Genomic DNA, 22,842 nt, shown 5'->3' on the forward strand with positions numbered 1-22,842 from the left:
TTAGAGAGTTTGTTGTCTAGCTCAGGCATGCAAACTCCTCACCTTTAGGAAACTGAAATGGGTTACCTACGTGATTCGTGCAATCAGGGGCTTTTGACAAAGTTTGCAACACTTAGCAGTCCGTCGACAACTGAACTGAAGTTGAACACTGCCAAACGAAATGCCCGTCGGAAAGCAAGCTTAAGGTTTTGCTCTCGAAGTGCACCAGATTAACTTTAAAATGTAATACATTTCCTTCCGGGGGAGCATGCCCCCGGACCCCCGTAGAGGATCGGGGGTTCGCCGTATTCTTCTCACCTTTTTTACCCCTGACATGATGCATGCCTTCTAGCTGTAATGTAATTTATTGGCTCAAGGATGTCAAACGGGTCTAATTAGATCCAGTTATACTGGCAAAACAAGTAATGTTCTTCATTTATTTTCTTGACACGTCCAAGTATTGCAAAAATGAATGTCATTTGTTTGGAAATTCTAGGCTATAGACTTATTTGATGTTAGCCTACATGTTGATGCTTAGCCTAATTTAACAACTTTCGAAATGACAAGACAGGCAGTGTAGCCTTTAACAGGCAATGGATAATATCATACTGGTTGAGAATGTGTATTTTGGTTTTATGTAGGCTATTACTGTAACATTTGGGACTTCAGTTTCAAGTGTGGATGGCGGGCAAAGGCAGTAGCGCATATAAAACTAAAGTTGCATTTGATAAATCAAGTAGGTGGCCTATCTACTACAAACAACTAGCCTAACAGACAATTTGGAATAGCCTACGTTTTGTTCCCTTTACATCTATGGACTAAATACAATAAACAGGCTAATCAGGTATTGCACAGGATATCTGTAAAGGCATCTTTCAGGTTGTTTGAAAGGTACGATATCTCCCCCCCCCCCCCCCCCCCCCCCTAATGAGCGATCGCATAGTGTATCAACGGATTTGGCCTCAACAGGTTTTTTCAATGTTGTCTAGCTTACTCAAATCCAGTTAGCCAACATTCCATTCTGATAGGCCTACTTACAGCCCAATAATAAATTTAATTTAGCTTATTGTATTATTCACGTACTTTGTACAAAATATGGGCATTCAGAGGTTGTAAAATGCTCACTCACGCATTTATACCTCTTGATATTTCAGAAATGCTGTTGTAAAATATTTTATTTAGTGGACTGTTATAATGTTAGGTGGGAATTTGAAAAGGGGGACTTTGATTGTGAAGGAGGAAGTCGTGTGCAAAGAGAGTGGAGACGGTGTGGCTGGCCAAATCGGGGAGTCACGGAGCCCTGTAGTCTTTCTGTGTCTAATTATAAATTATAAGCCTTCAAGAACACTTCAAGCCTTAATGTTACACTATTGTTGATCATATGATCCTAACAGCTCTCGCCCATGCTGTCATATCCTTTTATTAGGCCTACCTTATTGTATTAATAAATGGTTTAGCCTACCATATAGAGAAATAGTTGGAAATGATCAGTTATATAATTTGATTTGTTTCGCTTATGTCTGAATTTGCAAAATGCATTTATTAGTTATGTTTATCCGCTTTACAAAACATACTTGCATTTTACGATTACTAAAATTATTGTTCCTGCTATGTCATGACATAAGAATTGTGCTTACCAGTCAACACACAAACGCCCATGTGAAGCTAATGCACTTCATAGAATTCACATTCATTTTTGTCATAATTTTGCTCTTAATTATAGACTATATATAAACTATAAAAAATGTTCTAGACATATCTTATTTAGGCTATATAACCTTTGTCTGAATGACAGAATTGTGCAAGGAAACCCTTTTGACATCTGCTGATGGAAAGGCAAATTGCGTCCTTGAATGGCAGGGGAAAAGATTGCAGAATGCGCAATTAAAACAAAGCATGAGCAAAATAGCCTTAAATGAGATTTCCCCGTAGTATTTGTAAAAATACTACGTGATAAAACACACATCTAGGAAAAGTCAAGAAAACATTGTCCTGGAATTTGAGAATAAAACAAATTGTCACTGGGGTCAAATGAGCCCTGCTTGGCACTTCTAGTGTTAAGTGCCAGTGTGGTATCCTTCAGAGTTTAACTTGGTTGTGCACCTGTGCGGCCTCCAGGTGAATATCTATCGTCTGGTGACAAAGAGCTCGGTGGAGGAGGAGATCATAGAGAGGGCCAAAAAGAAAATGGTGTTGGACCACCTGGTCATCCAGAGGATGGACACTACAGGAAAGACTGTCCTTCACACTGGCGCAGCACCTTCAAGGTAAGACAGCGCATACATGCACTATCATTAATCCTCCTTTTTCACTCTTGCCAATACAAACATACATTAATTTGTTCAATAAGCGCTGTTCACACGTACGCACTTTTTTACAAACAGACTCATCATCTAACCGTTGGCATTTTCCCTCTTGTAGTTCCACTCCATTCAACAAGGAAGAGCTGTCTGCTATCTTAAAGTTTGGTGCTGAAGAGCTTTTCAAGGAGCAAGAAGGAGAGGAGCAGGAACCTCAGGTTTGTGAAATCAATGTACACATCTCTTTAGCATTTGTGCTATTTGACAATACATATTTAACTCATTGCTCGTATCTACCCATCCACCTACAGGAGATGGACATCGACGAGATTCTAAAAAGAGCAGAGACTCGAGAGAACGACCCAGGCCCCTCTACAGTGGGCGAAGAGCTGCTCTCTCAGTTCAAGGTACCCATCTCCATCTCTCAACAATCTCTTCCTCCATTCTTAAAATGTGTAAAAGGAGATATTTGTCCAGACCAACAGTGCCCTGTGTATGACCTAAATTAAAGACTCATATTTATTCATCTCTGTATATCTTTCTCACAAACACTTTCTCAGGTTGCTAACTTCACTGTAATGGAGGAGGATGGAATCGAGATGGACTCTGATCGAAATCCACGGGGCTGGGATGACATCATCCCTGAGGAACAGCGGAGGAGGATGGAGGAGGAGGAGAGGCAGAAGGAGCTGCAGGAGATCTACCTGCTGCCACGCATGAGGAACTGTGCCAAACAGGTAAGGGAATGATGTGTCTTTACTCACTCACACACTCTGGAAATGTGGACATGCACTCAAAAAAATAAGAGTGGTCCAGTGTTACAAGAGCTCCCCCAAAAACCTTTAAGTGTATTCTTCCTGGTGAATAGTCATAAATCTAATTTAATTTCAATGACTGCCCCATGTTAACCATTTCAAAGAATGCACCTATAAAATAATTTCATTCCCCGCAAATCAGTCACGGTTGATTATTTTGTTACTCTGTGGTCACAGATCAGCTTTAACGGCAACGAAGGTCGGAGGAGCAGGAACCGGAGGTACTCCGGGTCGGACAGCGATTCTGTGTCAGATCGCAAGAGGCCCAAAAAGAGAGGGCGACCACGGACCATCCCGCGCGAGAACATCAAGGGCTTCAGCGATGCCGAAATCCGAAGGTTACCTCCACACCAGTTTTTTCTCTACAGAATTTGGGGGGTATTAATTTGTAATGAGTACATTTAGTAATTTTAGTCATTTATCAGATGCTCTTATCCAGAGCGACTTACAGTAAGTACAGGGACATTCCCCCGAGGGCAAGTAGGGTGAAGTGCCTTGCCCAAGGACACGTCATTTTGCACGGCCGTGAATCGAACCAGCAACCTTTGGATTCATAGCCCAATTCCCTAACCGCTCAGCCGCCTGACCTGGCACCTAATTTGTCAATGCACTTTTTTTTTTTTACAGATTTATCAAAAGCTACAAGAAGTTTGGTGGACCATTGGAAAGGTAAGGAATTACAAAAAATGTCCTGGATGGAAATGGATTGAATGTGGCAGTTTGAATGTGTCATCTCCTCTGAATGGTCTCGAATGAACTGTCCTCTGTCTACTCCCCCTTTCTTCTCTCAGGTTGGATGCTATCGCCCGAGATGCAGAGTTGGTAGACAAGTCGGAGTATGACCTGAAGCGCCTGGCGGAGACTGTTCATAATGGCTGTCTGAAGACCCTCAGGGAGAACCCCTGTGGACCGGAGAAAACCTCAGGTAGGACACAAGTCTTCATTCTCTACTAACTAGTAGTATCAGAACTACTCATACATTTATACATTCTCCAGACAGCCATGAAAATACACATCTTCAGCCAGCAGCTCCTTACTGCTGTTTCAATAGTGAGAGACTGCTTAATAATGGTACAATTAGATACCAGTAGGTAAAACCCCTATTCTATTCTCTGTTCTTGCCACCAGGTGGTAGGAGAGGCAAAGTGAAAGGACCCACGTTCCGAATTTCCGGCGTCCAGGTGAACGCCAAGCTGGTCATCTCCCATGAGGAGGAGCTGGCGCCGCTCCACAAGGCCATTCCCGCTGACCCAGAGGAAAGGAAAAGGTAGAGCCACTAGCTGGTTTGAGTCAAATGCTCCTCTCACCGCTCTTTATGTCTGTTTTCTCGGGAGTGTGTCATGTACAGTTCACAATTAAAATTTAATGTAACAAAATACAAAACCTTTTAGAGGCTGTATTCTTGTCCAACTCACCAGCCTACATAATTAAGGTTCCCACGGATCCTGGAAAACAGTTGACAAATTTTCTAGTAATTGAAAACACATGGAAAAAGTAAAATATCCTGGAATTCTTTTACAACATTCTCCTGTTTTCCTTTATCAGAGATCCCCAAAATGGATAACTTGGCAATCTGAAAAGGCTGTTCAGGATCATATTAACGTTCACATGGTAGTTTATGGATGAAAGTATTTTGAGGCTGCTCTCGGTTATGTTGTGGAAACATTGTGAACAAGTCATGTCACATGGTTGCCCAATAGTAGCACAAATATTAATTTGTCATAGTTTGTAAGCATGTAAGAAAAGATGATTTAATAGATCAGTTATAGCCACAGACAGCACATCTTTTAAATCAAATTTCCACAATTAAAAGATCCTGGAAAAGGATCTCTAGAAAAAAGTGAGAACCTTGATAATTATCACTTTATTGCTATTATCAATTATCACTTTATATTACACTTTATTTATTATTAAGTATAGCCAGCTGGCAGAATGTGATATAAACTGCCTATTTATTTGACAAACCTTTTTTTCGCCACAGATACACAATTCCATGCCACTCAAAGGCAGCACACTTTGACATAGATTGGGGGAAGGACGACGACTCAAGCCTCCTTATTGGAATCTACGAGTACGGGTATGGCAGCTGGGAAATGATCAAGATGGACCCCGACCTCAACCTGACACACAAGGTCAGTCCAAATTATTGTTCCTTTGTCTTACTTAGTTTTTCTATGAAGGAAAACATGGGATTATTGGGGAAAGATTTCTTGTTGTGGGTGCTAGTTTATTTGGCGTATTCGTGTCAATCAGCTCTTACCAGACGACCCAGATAAGAAGCCTCAGGCCAAACAACTGCAGACAAGAGCCGACTACCTCATCAAATTACTGAGCAAGGACCTGGCCAAAAAAGAGGCGCAGAGGCAAGCGGGGACGGTGAGTTTGGCTGTTGGATTTTTATACCTTTTTAGACTACACTTGAACATTCAAATTTTGGACAAGAGACTGCAGTTGAAAAGTTAACACAGGCAAAGTAAACACTTTACCCTCGCAAAATAAACACTGTCACACGTTTGTCTGGTTGTGAACAATGCGATGCTCTGCCTTTTTGAAGTTATATTAGCAGAGTTGACATAGCTATAATACCTACTTTTGTTGTATTATGGTAATTTAGCAAAATAGTTATTTCTACACAAATCTCTTTCAGAAATCTAAACTTAATGTAGCCTGGACATTTACAATCCAGTAGCTCTGTTCTAATGGCTTTAAGCAAAAGAAAGACAATTCACTCAAAGTTTCTGAAATTGTTTACATTTACATTTAGTCATTTAGCAGACGCTCTTATCCAGAGCGACTTACAGTAAGTACAGGGACATTCCCCCGAGGCAAGTAGGGTGAAGTGCCTTGCCCAAGGACACAACGTCAGTTGGCATGACCGGGAATCGAACTGGCAACCTTCGGATTACTAGCCCGACTCCCTAACCTCTCAGCCAACTGACTCCCTTGTCATGTCATGTTTGTATTGCAGGCAAACTCGCGGAAGAGGAAACCCAGGAATAAGAAAAACAAAGCTGTGAAACCGGCCAAGGTGGACCAAGTGGTGAAGAGCCCATCCTCAGAACCCCCTACGGACAAGACCTCTGAGGACGAGGAGATAGAGGAGAAGGTATTTGAAAACTTTAAAACATGTTGCCCGTCTCTTCAATGAATACAACAAAAGGGAACCTATACAGACCTGTGTCCTTTACACCTAGGTTGTTTCTCTTCCTGCCTCCTATGCATGTTGAATGCCAGCAGGTCAGCTGCTTTCACCAATAGGCTTAAAATGAATGTTTTAATATGCGTAATTATTTTCTTCTGTCCCATCCTAGGAGGTGGTCCCTGTAAAGCCACCACCTAGAAGGGGCAGGGCCGAACGAGTGGTGGTGAAGCAGGAAGAGGAGCCCGAGGCAGAGGACGTGCCTTCACCGCTAGAGGAGAAGGAGCCCAAAGAAAGGGAGAACAAGAAAGAGGTGAAAAAGGAGAAAAAAGAGGAGAACCGGGATGTAAAAGAGAAAAAGGAGTTAAAAGAGAAAAAAGATATCAAGCCTGTGGAGACTGTAAATATACAGGAAGAGGTCAGTGAAAAGGGAAGATGGTTGAGAAATGTTAACAAATGGTCACTTTTTATCCGGGTTTAAATACTTTGTTCTATTTAAACATGTCCATTTAGCTGTTCTTATGTAATCCTTCCTTTGCCTTTCCCTGCAGCTGAGTGAGGTAAAAGCGGAGGTACGAGAGAAGGCCAAGAAATCCTCAGACACTCCTGTCCACATCACTGCTGGGGGGGGGGAGACTGTGCCCATCACAGAGGAATCTGAGGAACTTGACCAGAAGACCTTCAGTGTGGTAGGTCCTTCAAAGGTTCTCAGTTGGCCTCTAATCCTTGAACATTTGTCTTTGCATTGACACTGAAAAGCTTGTTGTTCTTGTTGATTAGTTTCATGGAAGAAAGTATTAAATTATATGGGATTCATAGGGTGATGATCATGCGTGCCGTGTCCTTGATGTAGATCTTGATGTAGATGTTAAAAAAAAACTCGCCCTATATCCGATTTCTTTTTGTGATTGGCCCAACACTTTTCATGCCGGAGTATAATCTGTTTGAATGGGAGGGTGGCCAGACCCATCTGCCAGAGCAAACCAATCATGAGCTTGCCGATTGGTCTGGTACCCAGGCTAGTGTTGGATTCAAAAAGTACATAATAAATGTTTAGAAATGGCAGATTCATCCAACGGGGGTCACTTACTGGCAGTTTCTTTTAAATGAGAAATTGCTTGTATGATGTGCATAAGTAACTAGATGATGTGGAGGTTTAACAAGTACTGTTGAGAATTTCACTTGTGATCAGAGAAATGTAGGTACCAAAGCCACAGAGAAGAACTGGCATCAGCAGTTATCAGGGGCACTGCAACATCTATAATTTTGGAAATCTGTGTGTGTCACTGTCATCTTGCTTACCGACTGCATCATGGGCACTGTGTTACGTCACACACACATAATTACGTGTGTCACCTACATCATCACAGGCACCGTGCACTGTATGTTTCCAGGAATCTGTTGGTGTCTCTCATCGACATCTTAATCACCAACTGAATCACGGGCATTGTGCACTAGTACAATTAAAACTGTTATAATATGTCTTGAAAAGGCATTCAGTCTATCTTAAGTCTGTCAGTGTTCAAATCCCAGTGTTGTGGTAGTATTCAACCTGGTAATTAGGCTTTCTTAACCCTACCCGACTCTCCATATTCAAAACCTTTGTAGTTGTGATGCGATTACGGGTTCAAGGCGCACAGTACAATGTCACACCCTTAATCCCGGAAAGGACTGTATATCTCAGATTCAGACCCATTTCTGACAGTGGTCTTTCTCCTAGTGCAAGGAAAGGATGAGGCCAGTGAAGGCAGCGCTGAAACAGCTGGACAGGCCAGAGAAGGGCCTGTCGGAACGTGAGCAGCTGGAGCACACACGCCAGTGCCTCATCAAGATAGGCGACCACATCACTGAGTGTCTCAAGGAGTACTCCAACCCAGAGCAGATCAAACAGTGGAGGAAGTAAGTATCTGTCCCCACTTGACTTTTTATTACAAGGCATATATTCTCCTCTTTGATTCAACTAGATTAGGGTCACATCACTAAGGGGAAATTATGAGTCCTGTGTGGGGGTCACCAGAATGTGTCAAAAAAAAAAGACTAAATGTAAATGTAAAAATTAAGATTACTTGATTTGAGTAACTTGGGTTTTTACACTCCTACACAAATTCTTGCACGTTTAATTTGTCATGTAGAGAAGTGAAAGTAGAGAAGTGAAAGTATGTTTTCAAAGTGTGTTGGACATGTTTAGCTGAAATTGTGTCACTAAATGTTAAACTTCTATACAGAAACCTTTGGATATTTGTTTCAAAATTCACGGAATTCGATGCGAGGAAATTGCATAAATTGTATAAACACGCTATCAAGAAGAGGCAAGAAAATGCGCAGGTATGGGAAACTCCCTTTTTTTAATAATTAAGTTATAAACAATAAAGTTCTTAATATCTCTAAGAGGTTATGGTTGGTGTGGTTTCTGACAAGATACTATTTTGTAGGCAGCTGACCAGAACACTAGCACTGTAAATACCCACGGCTTTAAACATTCAGGTACGTTTGCATCACTTTGTGTACAACTAGTTTATGTTTGCCAGCTCACTCCTTTTTTTGTATGTATGGCTATGAGTGTTAAAGATAATAATTCTAAACCCCCAAGTCTTCATGTACATATCACCTACTCTTGTCCTTCCTCTTCGTCGCCTCAAGACATTGAGAGGCTTAAGGACAACTCTCACCATGACGACAGCAGCAGAGACAGCTACAGCTCAGAGAGGCACCACCCCCCATCACGCTACCATGAGCGTGAACACAGCAGCAGCAAGGACCGACACACACCGTCTGACCCCTACAGGAAGTCAGAGTCCAGGAAGAGGCCCTACTCCTCCTTCAGCAACGGTAAAGACCACCGAGACAGAGACCACTACAGGAGCGACCGACAGGATAGCAGGTGAGAGAGAAGACTAGTAATAAAAACACATTTTATGTGAATACTGTATGCATTATGGTATCGTTAGGTTTAGGACAGTTGGTTTTAAGACCTTTAAGACTTTAAAACCTTTTTAATACTACGCAGAATGACATTTAAGACCAGTTTAGTTGTAAAATGTTTGTAACGAGCACACAATACCACCAATTACCATCCGTATGAAGTGTTTATTGATATATACAAAAATAAATTGCAACATAAGTCTTTGAGCAACTGTCTAAACATTAGGCAGTGACTGCACTGAAAACTTTGATCCCTGTCGTTCAGAGTTTTAAAATGTTCTTGCAGAATTGACACCGGAACCAGTTTTAATTAAATTTGCACTTCCCCCATGGTTAAAGCACAAACGTTTCTCCATGTAGGGCCCCATTCCCTATGTCCCACTAAACCCTCACAGATTTTCTTGACGTCGCCTAGTAAGTGACTGAGTGCAGAGGCTGCAAGGGCTCAAAATGCTATAAATTGGAATGGTACTGCACTTTGCTGCATTATCTGCAAAATGGTAATGTTGTTGGATCAAATCTGATGAAAGTATATTTGGAATTTATCTTCAAAATACAAACTACACACAGTCCTAGTTATATTAACCATTAATGAACTTTAATGTTAACTTTTATTTCTAACTATGTTTACGTCAGGGTTGTTGGTTCTTGTCTTATGAAGCGGGTTTGCTGGGATTTTTTTCTCGCTTCTGGGCATCCCCTGGTAACCCTTGTGTTTCACATCACAACGCTGTGAATTGTGGGCATTTCCCTTAGCTAAAGTCTGCAAAAATGCTGACTAATTAGGCGGTGGGCCGAAGCTCAAAATCGTACACCATGGGGAAACACTGTACATGACACCTTCATAAAATCCACCAATCGTAAACCCCGATATTTAAGGCGAGTAAAGTAGGAGTACAATCACATGTGCATTTCGGTGAGCCGGTATATTGTCAGTGGTTGACTGGGCTTCAAATGTATGGAAAAAAGTCAAACAAATGGGTAATTCAGGTATTCTCTAAAGAAACATTGCAACATTCCACTTAAACAAGCATATTTGTTATATTATTGCACTGCTATTAGTCATCAGAGCAAGTTATCAGTTAAGTGATAATGAAATGTACAGTATTGTTTTAAGTGTGTGTCGCCTAAACATATAATAATGAAATGAATCAATGACATATGTAATTATAATTATTAAAAGAGTAGGTATACCACATCAGTAGGGGTGGAACGGTACATGTATTCGTACCGAACCGTACGGTACGGGCGTCGCGGTTCGGTGCGTGAAATTACACGGAGAATACACGGTATAAAAATTAATAAAACTTACGTGCAAATTAATTCATGTAATGCGGAACTACTGTTAGATACTCGTGTTCTTTAGGGACATCTAATCTGTAGCTCTGAAGCTCTGATTGGCGCCGCCATGAGTCAGAGCTAGCAGCACTAAGGATGAGTATGGCGAGATAGAGGCCCCGCCGGCCTTTTTAAGATTGCAAGTTTGGGAAAACTTCGGTTTCCCATTCAGTTACAGTAGTACAGGTGAGAGAGTGATGGATAAGAAAAGCACTGTGTGTCATCGTTGTTCAGCAAGGTAGGCACTGCCTACCCTGCCAAAATTCAAGCGTAAACATTTTTATTCCCATTCAAGTGCTTAGCCTCTTACTGACATCACCGCATGTCACTGGTTGTGGGGTATGTGAGTGGAAATACATCTAACATGCTAACGCATATAGCGCATCTGGGGTGTGCTAAATGACTACAAATGTCCGACGCCATCACCAAAAAAAAAACACAAAAAAAAACTGTTCAACTTCTCCTCCCTACAGTGCTTAACCAGCCATTGGCTACAAATAGGGCCCAAAAAATTACTGACGCATTCGGAATTTACATGTCATCTTCAATGCGCTGTATTCACTCGTAGAGGAACCTGGTATGTTTTCCTTTTCCCTCCGTTGTACCGAACTTGTACCTAACCGTGATGTCTGAACCGCGCGGTATGAACCGAACCATGACTTCAGTGTACCGTTCCACCCCTACACATCAGTACGGTTGCAAAATTACGGGAATATTCAAAGTTGGAAACTTTCCACAGGAATTAACAGGAATAAACTGTAAATTTTGGGGTAATTTAACTGTATTTAGCTTGTCATAAGCAGAAATGCATGCAAACATTTATAATACAACTTTTGTGTGGACATACATACATCCTACTCTCACTGCTGTAAAAAGTTAGTCTACTGTATACAAATAAACGTGGTATTAAAATGAACATGGCTTCAGTTTACCAAGTAATCAATATGCTAGGTAATGACAAACAGTGTTGGGAAAGTTAACTTTCTACATGAACTTCAGTTTACCAAGTAATCAATATGCTAGGTAATGACAAACAGTGTTGGGAAAGTTAACTTTCTACATGAACTAATTCAGTTCATAGTTTGCAATGAACTGAACTAGTCTGCAATACCGCTCTTGGCCTCTACGCAATTCGGCGCTCTCACACTTGCCAGGCATAGGGCTGAAACGTTCAGACGCAACACTGATGACAGACGTTCAAAAACAACAGAACGGTTTACGTTTAGGTTTGTTTCTGGCAGACAATGTTCCCAACCAACTGCATTCAGGGTCCAGCTGAGCTAGGCATGCATTGTCTTGTTCTAAACTACATTGAAGTTCCCTGTTATATGCTTTTGCAAAAAAAAACTATGGCCCCTTTTTTCTTTTGTTTTTTTTTTAATTCCCGTGCCAAAATTCCTGTGGAAACTTTCCGGAAATTTACCGGACACATTCCGCCCCTTTGCAACCCTACACATCAGTAACACTTATCAATACATAGTGACATCTCTGCACACTTGGCAAGTTGGAAAACTAACCTCATTAGCATAATACACGCATGTGCACAATTAATTATATGGCTAGCAGTGTATTCAAGGCCACAAGTAGTTGCAATCAGCTGTATGCATGTAGGTAGCAAACCAAAAGATTTAATCTACCCATTTACTGAAGCTAGTTGGTCCGAGTTTGTTCAAAGTCCATTGCAATTGCAACATTTTGACAGCAAGGAAAGCATTTTTGCAGAAAAAGCAGTGGAAAGATTCAATTTAAATTCAGCACCTCAAAACCATATGTTAGGTAATGTTGGATTTCACAAGGGTTCTACAATAACTTAACCAACACAACAAATATAGCTAAAGCACGTAAGAGGAGTAAAAATGCAGCTCTGGAGAAGGTTTTCCAAACAGAAGGGTGTGTATGAAATTCTGTATGGCAAGATGTACAGTGGGGTCAGTGTTATAACCTACTGCAAAATAAATGTTGCTGTTACCATCTGTGCACCACATTTTATTTAAAAACGAGTTGACATACATTGCATGCTTATTAAAAGCACAGGCAGGACGGGCAGGACAAAGAAGACCTATAATCTGATGTGGAATACCATGCCCCTCTAGTCGTGTTTTTTTTTTTTCATACGATAAGGTAAACTATGAAGCTGCCTTCTTACTGGCTGTAGATGAACAGTCTAGAGGACACACATTTTGTTTCTCTGAGACAACAGGAGTATGGTTTTGCAAACACTGCCTGTGATCAAGTCATAGCGCAAACAGCCAAAAGTGACTCCAAAAGTAAAGTTGGACTGACTGGATTCTCCCTAAACAAAGATCCAGTGCATAGATGCACCGCATCATCATGTCAACAATCAAATGTATGATCAACCCATTTGACCAGACATTGGAGGGAGACAGTCACATAACATCATGAAAACTAGCTTCAGACGCTGTTGTCTGTGACCTTTTTGAGGCTGAAGAGAGAGACAATGCCTTTGTAGAGTTTGTACAATAAAGGCTATAGTGAAGAGATTAAAAAACATAATCTGTAGATGTTTAAGGACAGAGCAAGAAAGACAATGACGAAGGTTAAGGTCGGGAAATAACTTTTAGAGCAGACCGGTCTACAGTACACTCAACGAGGTAGACACAAGACAGCTTACCTGGAACACATTATAGCATCAGATGTTTAAAAACACAGTCCAACTCAGATGTTTTGTATTACGTTTTACAGGGTTTTGGGGGATCACTTGCAAGGGCTTACCCCATTCAGGGTCAGCCAGAGTTGATTTTAAGTCTCCACTAAACACAACAAGAGGAAGAGCCAAGACTACATAAACACTTTCAACATAGCCTACTACATATTATGTATGTATTATTCGTTGTATAAAAACGTCTCAATAATGTTCTCATATTTATTTGTGTTTTTTGGCTATCCTGAGCACAGCCAGCTAAATCTCCAGTGTCAGTGAGTGCCCAACAGTTTTAATCACCGCCTCTGATTTTAAAAAATGAAGAAAATAAGGTAAATTGAAGACAGACAGTGACACGGAATGCAAGTATTTAATTAAAGCTCAACCGATCTACCATTGTGGTGCCGAGACTTACTAGGCTAGCTACTTGACGCATGGTCACTTAAGTTGTTTTTCAACCTCAACTGATCCTGTCACAAACCATTCGATTTACGTCACTGTGTCCAATCCCAACCGGTTTTTAGCTAACATTCTGATAAAATGCCACTTCAAATATTGATAAAAATAATCGTCTCACGTTTTCAGCTGATGTACTGATTTCACGTTAAGCTTTTTACCTTCTTACCTTTCGAGCTAAATATTGTAAAAAAAAAAATAGTTAGCTTAGCCTTTACTAGAGCCGGTATAAAGACGCTGGCGCCGGTAAATTAGCCGTGCGCTACCCTTGTCCAAACCCGACCGCACTTCTATCCTCGTAGTAAACACTCACCGCTGCTGTTTTTACGGGGATATTAACCCGTTAAGGAGTAGCGTCACACATATGTGATCGTTCGAAAGCTGGCCCCACAGAGTACCGTCACACGTGTGATTATGAACATTCCAAACGACTATTTTCCGATACACAAAAACTATATGACAAACGCTATAGTATGGCTTCAAAATTTACAATTAGGAGGCAAACAAGTAACACTAGCAAGTAGTAGCATTGATACGAGTATTATGCTAGGTTGCTAGGTAACGGAAGCTAACTAAAACTAGCTAGCTTCCGTTTTGGAAAAATAACTCACTCTGGTGGAAGCATCGGTAATATTTAGAACTCACTCCTTAAAAGGTTAACTTGATCCAGGGTCACCAAACTGACCATCAATGCTGTCAACATATCCGGGGACGAAGTTATGTCCTCCACAATAAGATATCACGCTTCAAAATCTCAATTTGACTGTATACCTCCACCTGCTGGATGTTTTGTTGAACTCTTCTCAAAGTTTGCTAGCCCCCATCCCTTCCTCCCCTCGACTACAGATCACGTCACACATGATCGTGTATTTTCATTGGCTAGACAAAGTAGTGTTAAGATAGCGTTGAAATACACTCATATGCTAACCCACATAGTAGCAGTACAATGACAACACAGACACACTTGTCAGAGTAAAGATCGTCACCCAAGCGTCGCCCGAGTGTCGCCGAGTGGTCTTTCGGCCAAAGTAACTTTCCTATATTATTTAGACATGTAAACGTCCATATATGTTCATGAAATTTGACACATAGATTGTTTGGTATGCCTAAAATAATACTACTTACACTTTGCTGGTGATCGCAAAAGAAAATGCTGGCAAAAAGACCGGAAACTGAGTGTCCAAATCCCATTCGGACAATAGGAGTTTACGGCGGTCGGGATTGGACACAGTGACGTTAGCTAACAAGATGATACACGAGTTCTGGGTTGTTGGAGAGTTTAGGTAGTTGAGAAGATTACTTTGTTTCTGTAGCTTAGTTCAATGTGCAAGAATTGGATATGTTTTAAGAAAAAAAACGACTACGATAATATCAAAAATCCAGCTCCTCCATCGACGGATCATTTAAAAAACTAAAGCAGATACGTGGGCTCGGCCCACCACCTAAATGAAAAGGGTGCATAAAGGGCTCAAAATGTCTGTTAAAGAGCCCTCGCGCAGCATGGTAGTAGCATTGCTAAGAGTATTATGCCAGCTAACTTAGCCCGGAAGCTAACTAAAGCTAGCTAACTACCGTTTCGGAAAAATAACTTATGCTTTGGGGACCGTGGGAAATATTTACAACTCACACGTCTATAGGTAAATATTAGTTAATTCCCGGGCAATAGAAAACATACATTACGCACTTTCGTTTTCGAAGTGTGTTGCACAACGGCATGCTGTACTGCCTATACTCGTGCATTGCTTGGTATCATTGTTCCCATCTCAAGTGCGGCATGCAGTTAGGTCCATAAGTATTTGGACATTGACACAATTTTCATCATTTTGGCTCTGTATACCACCACAATGGATTTGAAATGAAACAATCAAGATGTGCTTTAAGTGCAGACTTTCAGCTTTAATTTCAGGGTATTTACATCCAAATCAGGTGAACGGTGTAGGAATTACAATACATTTTATATGTGCCCCCCCCCCCTTTTTAAGGGACCAAAACTAATTGGACAATTGGCTGCTCAGCTGTTCCATGGCCAGGTGTATGTTATTCCCTCATAAAGGGAGTTCGTTATTTCATTGACAAGGAGCAGATAAAAGGTCTAGAGTTCATTTCAAGTATGGTATTTGTGTTTGGAATCTGTTGCTGTCAACTCTCAATATGAAGTCCAAAGAGCTGTCACCATCAGTGAAGCAAGCCATCGTTAGGCTGAAAAATCAAAACAAACCTATCAGAGAGATAGCAAAAACATTAGGTGTGGCCAAATCAACTGTTTGCTATATTCTTAAAAAGAAAGAACGCACTGGTGAGCTCAGCAACACCAAAAGACCCGGAAGACCACGGAAAACAACTGTGGTGGATAACAGAAGAATTCTTTCCCTGGTGAAGAAAAACCCCTTCACAACAGTTGGCCAGATCAAGAACACTCTCCAGGAGGTAGGCGTATCTGTGTCAAAGTCAACAATTAAGAGAAGACTTCACCAGAGTAAATACAGAGGGTTCACCACAAGATGTAAACCATTGGTGAGTCTCAAAAACAGGAAGACCAGATTAGAGTTTGCCAAAAAAACATCTAAAAGAGCCTGTACAGTTCTGGAACAACATCCTATGGACAGATGAGACCAAGATCAACTTGTACCAGAATGATGTGAAGAGAAGAGTCTGGAGAAGGGAAGGAACTGCTCATGATCCAAAGCATACCACCTCATCAGTGAAGCATGGTGGAGGTAGTGTTATGGCGTGGGCATGTATGGCTGCCAATGGAACTGGTTCCCTTGTATTTATCGATGATGTGACTGCTGACAAAAGCAGTAGGATGAATTCTGAAGTGTTTCGGGCAATATTATCTGCTCAGATTCAGCCAAATGCTTCAGAACTCATAGGACGGCGCTTCACAGTGCAGATGGACAATGACCCGAAGCATACTGCGAAAGCAACCAAAGAGTTTTTTAAGGCAAAGAAGTGGAATGTTCTGCAATGGCCAAGTAAATCACCTGACCTAAATCCAATTGAGCATGCATTTCACTTGCTAAAGACAAAACTGAAGGGAAAATGCCCCAAGAACAAGCAGGAACTGAAGACAGTTGCAGTAGAGGCCTGGCAGAGCATCACCAGGGACGAAACCCAGCGTCTGGTGATGTCTATGGGTTCCAGACTTCAGGCTGTCATTGACTGCAAAGGATTTGCAACCAAGTATTAAAAGTGACAATTAGATTTATGATTATGTTAGTTTGTCCAATTATTTTTGGTCCCTTAAAAAGGGGGGGGCCACATATAAAATGTGTTGTAATTCCTACACCGTTCACCTGATTTGGATGTAAATACCCTGAAATTAAAGCTGAAAGTCTGCACTTAAAGCACATCTTGATTGTTTCATTTCAAATCCATTGTGGTGGTATACAGAGCCAAAATGATGAAAATTGTGTCAATGTCCAAATACTTATGGACCTAACTGTATATTCCAGTGCGGTTTATAGTCCGATTTACCAACCCAAAGCTCCCATTCTGGTGTGGTTTATAGAAAATGCGGCTTATTTTCCAAAACATACGGTAGATTCAGAGCGTGCACGGAGACGGGCATATTTACAGACAGGTCCATTGTAGTGAGAGAGAATACGAGCAGGGCAAGAAGGGGCTTAAAATCAATGGGCTTCGTGCAAATCTACAATTATATATATTATTTTTTTACATTAATTTGTGGCGGTCAATTTTTTTTATTGTGGTCGGCTGCCACACATAAATCAATGTATGGGAAACACTGGGGTCAATTCGTTTTTTTTGTAACATTTGCATATTTGAACCAAATCCAACATAATATGCACACTCCTTAAATATACAATAAAGTTGTCAGGTACTACCTAGTCTGTGACCCATCCTCATCATAAGATACCTGGTGCTGGATCGTCAGCTGCCTCTTTCAAGCTGAAACTACTAACGCATAGCATTTTAATGTTCTTTTAGGGCTGTCGAAGTTAGCGCAATAATAACGTGTTAACGCAATCTCATTTTAACGCGATAAAAAAAAAAATTGGGCCCTTAACACAGGTTTCTTTTTGACCCTGGGAATCACCTGTCGTCACATGACTTTGACTGCCGACGGTAGCTGAATGATGGAGAGAGGGCTTTTAGATAGCAAGTTCCATTTAAAAAAGTTGCCGTCAAAGGCTGTGTGTACTGATTGTCAGGCTTTAGTTATCACCGGAGTAGGCCTACTTCCAGCGTAAAATATCACATGCAAAAAAGCACACAGCTAGCGGCGGCGGCGTTAGCGGCGGCGGCGTTAGCGGCGGCAGCAACAGCGGTAGCTCCGGTAATATACGGCAGACAACACTTGACAATGTTAAATTTGAGATTACATTTCCTACATTTCCTAAATATATAACAATGTGTATGTTCAATATTGTGCAGCCTATGTGTGAATGAATAAAACTCACAATTTCCTGTTGTTATCCTCCAGTTATTTGAAGTTAAGTACACCATTTTAATGTTATTCAACAAAGAAATCTTTTATTTGTGTAAAATTTGAACATATTAAATAAATTGAATAAATTTGCGATTAATCGAGTTTAACTATATGAAAATGTGATTAATCGCGATTAAATATTTTGAACGCTTGACAGCCCTATCTTTTATACAAATTCAGCTGTGAACCAGATTGTTCCTAATTACTGTTGGACGGTACGGAATGATGACATATCATCTAAGGTTACAAACTAGCATCAAGAGATGCAAGTTCACTCTTTGGATTATACATCCAAAAACTCTTAATGGATCAGTGTTATGAACAGTCTTATCCCCAGTGTTCTGACTGTGTTCCTCCCAATCCCCCACAGATACTACAGTGACAGCAAGCACAGGAAGATGGACGAGCACCGCTCCAGCAGAGAGCACCGGATGGACAGCAAAGAGCGTTCTCACTCGGACCACCGCTCCCATTCTGACCACCGTTCGGGCTCAGACTACCACAAGTCGTCGTCACGGGACTCCTACCGCTACCACTCAGACTGGCAGTCGGAACACCGGGCGTCGGCCAGTGGGCCCCGTTCACCCAGAGACCAGCGCTCCCCTTACGACTCACGGTCACCCATGGGCCACCGGTCACCCTTCGAGTACTCGTCCGACCACAAGAGCACGCCGGAGCAGATCTGGAGCAGCCGCAAGACATAACGGGAGGCTGGGCTACCCTAGTCTGGCCTAACATGGACTGGCCTGGTTAAGACTAGTCTAGCCTAGACCTGAGGCAAGGGTATCAGCCATAGACTCACAATGAACACAGGAAATGCCTTATGGGGGACTGGATAAAACTATAAAAGCTGTACTACGCACTGTTCATCTGATTTCTCAGTGCGACTGTGGTCTCCACTCCCCAAAGGTGCACCACATATCCCAGGAACTATTGGTGAGGAGGGGGTGCATACAAATGACATATTTTTGTATTTAAGAGTTAAAAGCTGCATTGTACCATAGGTGGAGCAGCATAGGTTTTGATTATTTTTATAAAAAATCTTCTTTTTTTCTTTTTTCTTTTTTTTTTACTGAATTGGACCCAGAATGACCTTGAGTGCTGCCCTGCATTTTCACTAACCGACCCATGACACTGGATCCAGCTATTGACTGTTGTCTCTCCATCGCTCTCACAAGCTTACTGAGGTCCTCAAACGTATTTAAGTGTTAAATCAAGAAGAAAAGTAACATGTTAGTATTTGTCTCGTGATCATGTATTAAGAGTGGACATTATAAAAGGGTCTTTTCTAAAGCAGTCTGAAGGTCTTGGGCTCACCTTCCAAAGTACCTCGTTTACAGTGTTTCTTTTCTTCTACAGATTTTCTTTTTTTGCATCATGCTTGAATTATTTAATTTCTGTCCCAGCTGTAAAATAACCTGGACATTTTTGAGAGCAACTGAAAATGTATCGTTTTCACATATTACTACTGTAAATTATTGTAAAATAGTAAATGAATGGGCTTTTTCTTCTCAGGCTTTGTTGGGTTTGCTATATTGTGAATCTACCTTTCCCCATCAACTCAGGCTTTTTTTTGTCAGTGGTATAAATGAATTTGTTTTCATACAACAGTATCTTAACAAATGCTATTCAGAATGTAACTTTTGGTATACTTGGGGGGGAAATAATTCCATTTGTCTATTCCTCTAGCAGGACTTGTAGTACTTTGATTTCTGTCTCTTTCTTAATTTTGGCGGAGTGGGGGATGTCACAAAACACTCACATTACTACATCATGAAGTAGACATGAGAAAGGTCTATACAATAGAGCCGCCTGATAGATGTCTAATAAACAAGTCTTTTACAGAAATCTTTTTTATTATTATTCTTGTTTCTATGTAGGCAATAATGTCAAATCTTCTATGCAGCCAAGTGTATGTCTAGCAAACAGCCCAAGTGAGTGATGATGCTGTTACAGTTCACACTGTTGTACATAGATTTCCTCTATATTTCAAAATGAATTTACACTGAAAATGCATGGATTTTTAAGAATTGTTTTATATAGTTGTTTATAAAGTCATTAAACTCAATCACTGTACTCACTTGTAACTGGTCTACATTTTTAGGTAGGTTTGCTTTCAAGGAAAAGCTCAAATGTTGAATAGAACTTTCCAAGGTAATTGTAAATGTGGCCTTACGCTTTAACAATGAAGTAACTGATGACCCAGAATGCACAACGTCCTTATATCTGCAAGTTTTTATTATGGCTGCATACCTTTCTTTATATATACACCGATCAGCCATAACATTATGACCACCTGACTATTGTGTAGGTTCCCCTTTTACCATCAAAACATCCCTGACCCGTCGAGATATGGACTCCACTAGACCTCTGAATGTGTGCTGTGGTATCTGGCACCAAGACGTTAGCAGCAGATCCTTTAAGTCCTGTAAATTGTGAGGTGGAGACTCCATGGATTGGACTTGTTTGTCCAGCACATCCCACAGAAGCTCGATTGGATTGGGGAATTTGGAAACCTTGAACTCATGTTCCTCATACCATTCCTGAACCATTTTTTCTTTGTGGAAGGGTACATTAGCTTGCTGAAAGATGCCCATGCCATCAGGGATGACGGTTTGCATGAAAAGGGTGTACATGGTCTGCAACAAAGCTTAAGTAGGTGGTACATGTCAAAGTAACATCCACATGAATGGCAGGGCCAAAAGTTTCCCAGCAAAACATTGCTATCACTGCCTCCGCCAGCTTGCCTGCTTGCCATGTCAGAATCAGAATTCGGTTTAATCGCCATGTATGTTATACAAACACGGAATTTACTGTGGCAGGGAGGTGCAAAACACTAAACATATACAGATCTTAAATTAGGTAAAAGTACAAAAGTTTAACTATTTCTAAGAACTAAACAATCTAAGAATACAACAATTTAAATATAAAATAAAATATATATACAAATAAGAATAATGAGCAACGTGAATGGTCAACACAGTGCAGTCGGATACTGAGATAAAGTGGCTTGTGCATACTGAATTGCCATTAGATGGACTTCTATCTAAATGTGTTCCCCAAGTAAGCGACACGCATCAAATTATCCATGTGATGTAAAAGAAAATGTGATTCATCAGACATGGCCACCTTCCATTGCTCCATGGTCCAGTTCTGATGCTCACATGCCCATTGGTAGGCGCTGTTGGAAGTGTAGAAATGTGGCTTGTATATTAATGTTCAATCTACAAAACCTAATTTACATTTTCTTTGGATAGGCGAGATGAAATGGATATAACAGTTGATAAGTGAAATTAATATAAGCTTGCAGTGTCTAAAAATTGTCTGGATATTTTATTTGAGCACTAATGGGGTGATAGTTTAACCATTTTGGATTAGTTTCAAACTCAGCAAAAACCAACCAAATTCTTATTGAAAAGCTAGTAGTTTGAGCCAGGTTTGAGAGCAGAACAAAAAACTGGGGGAGATAGTTTTAGATATTTTGTACAACAACATATTAGCCTATAGGGCCATTAGAGGCAGGCCAGGCTCCAGCAATTTGTAGTAATGTGGGCCATTACAAATTACTGGTGGGCCAGAGGGGGAAGGGTACTTTATTATGAAAGATCTTTTGGGGGGGGGGACATTTAAAGCTACATTAAACTCAAAAAGCTTATGTGTCTACAATTAGCACAAGGGCCACAATACATACATTCATATAAGAATGTATATTTATTGTATTTTGTCATGGTTACAGTGATATATTGTGGACAAGGGTGTAGGTTTGATTTCAGCTTTGATAGGGACAATACTAGTTAGTGAGCACACAAGCAATTTTCTTTCTTTTTTTGCATTGATTTGAGGAATTTAAAAAAGTATCATTACGGAGCCAGGGGAGGGGGCTAATATTCTGAGTAAAAATCGTAAATTTGCAAGAATTTTGGGGGGATATTCTCTGAGATTATAAAGTCACATAATTGTGAGAATAAAGTCAGATCTTTTTTTAACCTACAATGGCCTTATAATACGACATTGTAATTTTGACTGGAGCTGATAGAATAATATCGCCGGAACAAGTCGTGGAGCTAGGGGTGGGGGCTTGGCCCAATCTGAGGCAAAAATATGTGTTTATAATATAGCTATCAGCTCACACCTTAAAGGCAGGGTAGGTAATGTTGTTGAGATGACCTTATGTCATAGTTGCTGAAATTAACTTCACATCCAAATAGCAACCAATAACTCAAAAGGTTTACCAGTGAAATTAAATAAATCCATTATCTGTGGGCATTGCAGGACTGTAATAAACACAACCAATCATTTAGTTGGGAGTCAGGTGGCTGAGCGGTGAGGGAATCGGGCTAGTAATCCGAAGGTTACTAGTTCGATTCCCGGTCATGCCAACTGACGTTGTGTCCTTGGGCAAGGCACTTCACCCTACTTGCCTCGGGGGGAATGTCCCTGTACTTACTGTAAGTCGCTCTGGATAAGAGCGTCTGCTAAAATGACTAAATGTAAATGTAGTTCAGACCGAAATTAATGATTGGGCGACATTCAGACCGAACAAAACAACTGGACAGGCTGTCTCCCAGCAGTAACCATGCAGCGGGAGGAGGGGATAGGATGACGGGAGGAGGGGATAGGATATTTTGGTTTGAATCCTTTCCAACTCAAGTTAAAATTGCTAGGTTCGCAAAATGTACCAACCCTGCCTTTAAAGGAACTACAGAAAGAATGTCACCAAATTTTCACAATGCCTTTGCGCTACATCCTACCAAGGATGGACATGAACAATGACAAGA

The 22,842-nt window shown here is 40.9% G+C and overlaps 1 protein-coding gene across 3 annotated transcripts in view; it reads left to right on the plus strand.

The window, feature by feature from the left end:
- chd1 (chromodomain helicase DNA binding protein 1) overlaps nucleotides 1–20,134 on the plus strand; it is a 52,235-nt gene extending 32,101 nt beyond the window's left edge. For 2 of the 3 annotated variants that reach the window (XM_067258122.1, XM_067258123.1), the window contains exons 20-37: nucleotides 2,098–2,246; nucleotides 2,401–2,497; nucleotides 2,591–2,686; nucleotides 2,840–3,016; nucleotides 3,272–3,432; nucleotides 3,722–3,763; nucleotides 3,886–4,019; nucleotides 4,223–4,361; nucleotides 5,076–5,226; nucleotides 5,348–5,470; nucleotides 6,063–6,200; nucleotides 6,406–6,651; nucleotides 6,785–6,922; nucleotides 7,954–8,132; nucleotides 8,459–8,558; nucleotides 8,666–8,717; nucleotides 8,874–9,114; nucleotides 18,435–20,134. In XM_067258122.1, coding sequence (XP_067114223.1) covers nucleotides 2,098–2,246; nucleotides 2,401–2,497; nucleotides 2,591–2,686; nucleotides 2,840–3,016; nucleotides 3,272–3,432; nucleotides 3,722–3,763; nucleotides 3,886–4,019; nucleotides 4,223–4,361; nucleotides 5,076–5,226; nucleotides 5,348–5,470; nucleotides 6,063–6,200; nucleotides 6,406–6,651; nucleotides 6,785–6,922; nucleotides 7,954–8,132; nucleotides 8,459–8,558; nucleotides 8,666–8,717; nucleotides 8,874–9,114; nucleotides 18,435–18,768 — 2,697 coding nt within the window. In that variant the 3' untranslated portion in view covers nucleotides 18,769–20,134. The remainder of the gene's footprint in view (nucleotides 1–2,097; nucleotides 2,247–2,400; nucleotides 2,498–2,590; nucleotides 2,687–2,839; nucleotides 3,017–3,271; nucleotides 3,433–3,721; nucleotides 3,764–3,885; nucleotides 4,020–4,222; nucleotides 4,362–5,075; nucleotides 5,227–5,347; nucleotides 5,471–6,062; nucleotides 6,201–6,405; nucleotides 6,652–6,784; nucleotides 6,923–7,953; nucleotides 8,133–8,458; nucleotides 8,559–8,665; nucleotides 8,718–8,873; nucleotides 9,115–18,434) is intronic. The other variant, XR_010879052.1, reaches the window with a different exon arrangement.
- The last annotated feature ends 2,708 nt before the right edge of the window (nucleotides 20,135–22,842 follow it).

The sequence above is a fragment of the Osmerus mordax genome, chromosome 20, assembly GCF_038355195.1.
Source record: "Osmerus mordax isolate fOsmMor3 chromosome 20, fOsmMor3.pri, whole genome shotgun sequence".
Lineage (NCBI taxonomy): Eukaryota > Metazoa > Chordata > Actinopteri > Osmeriformes > Osmeridae > Osmerus > Osmerus mordax.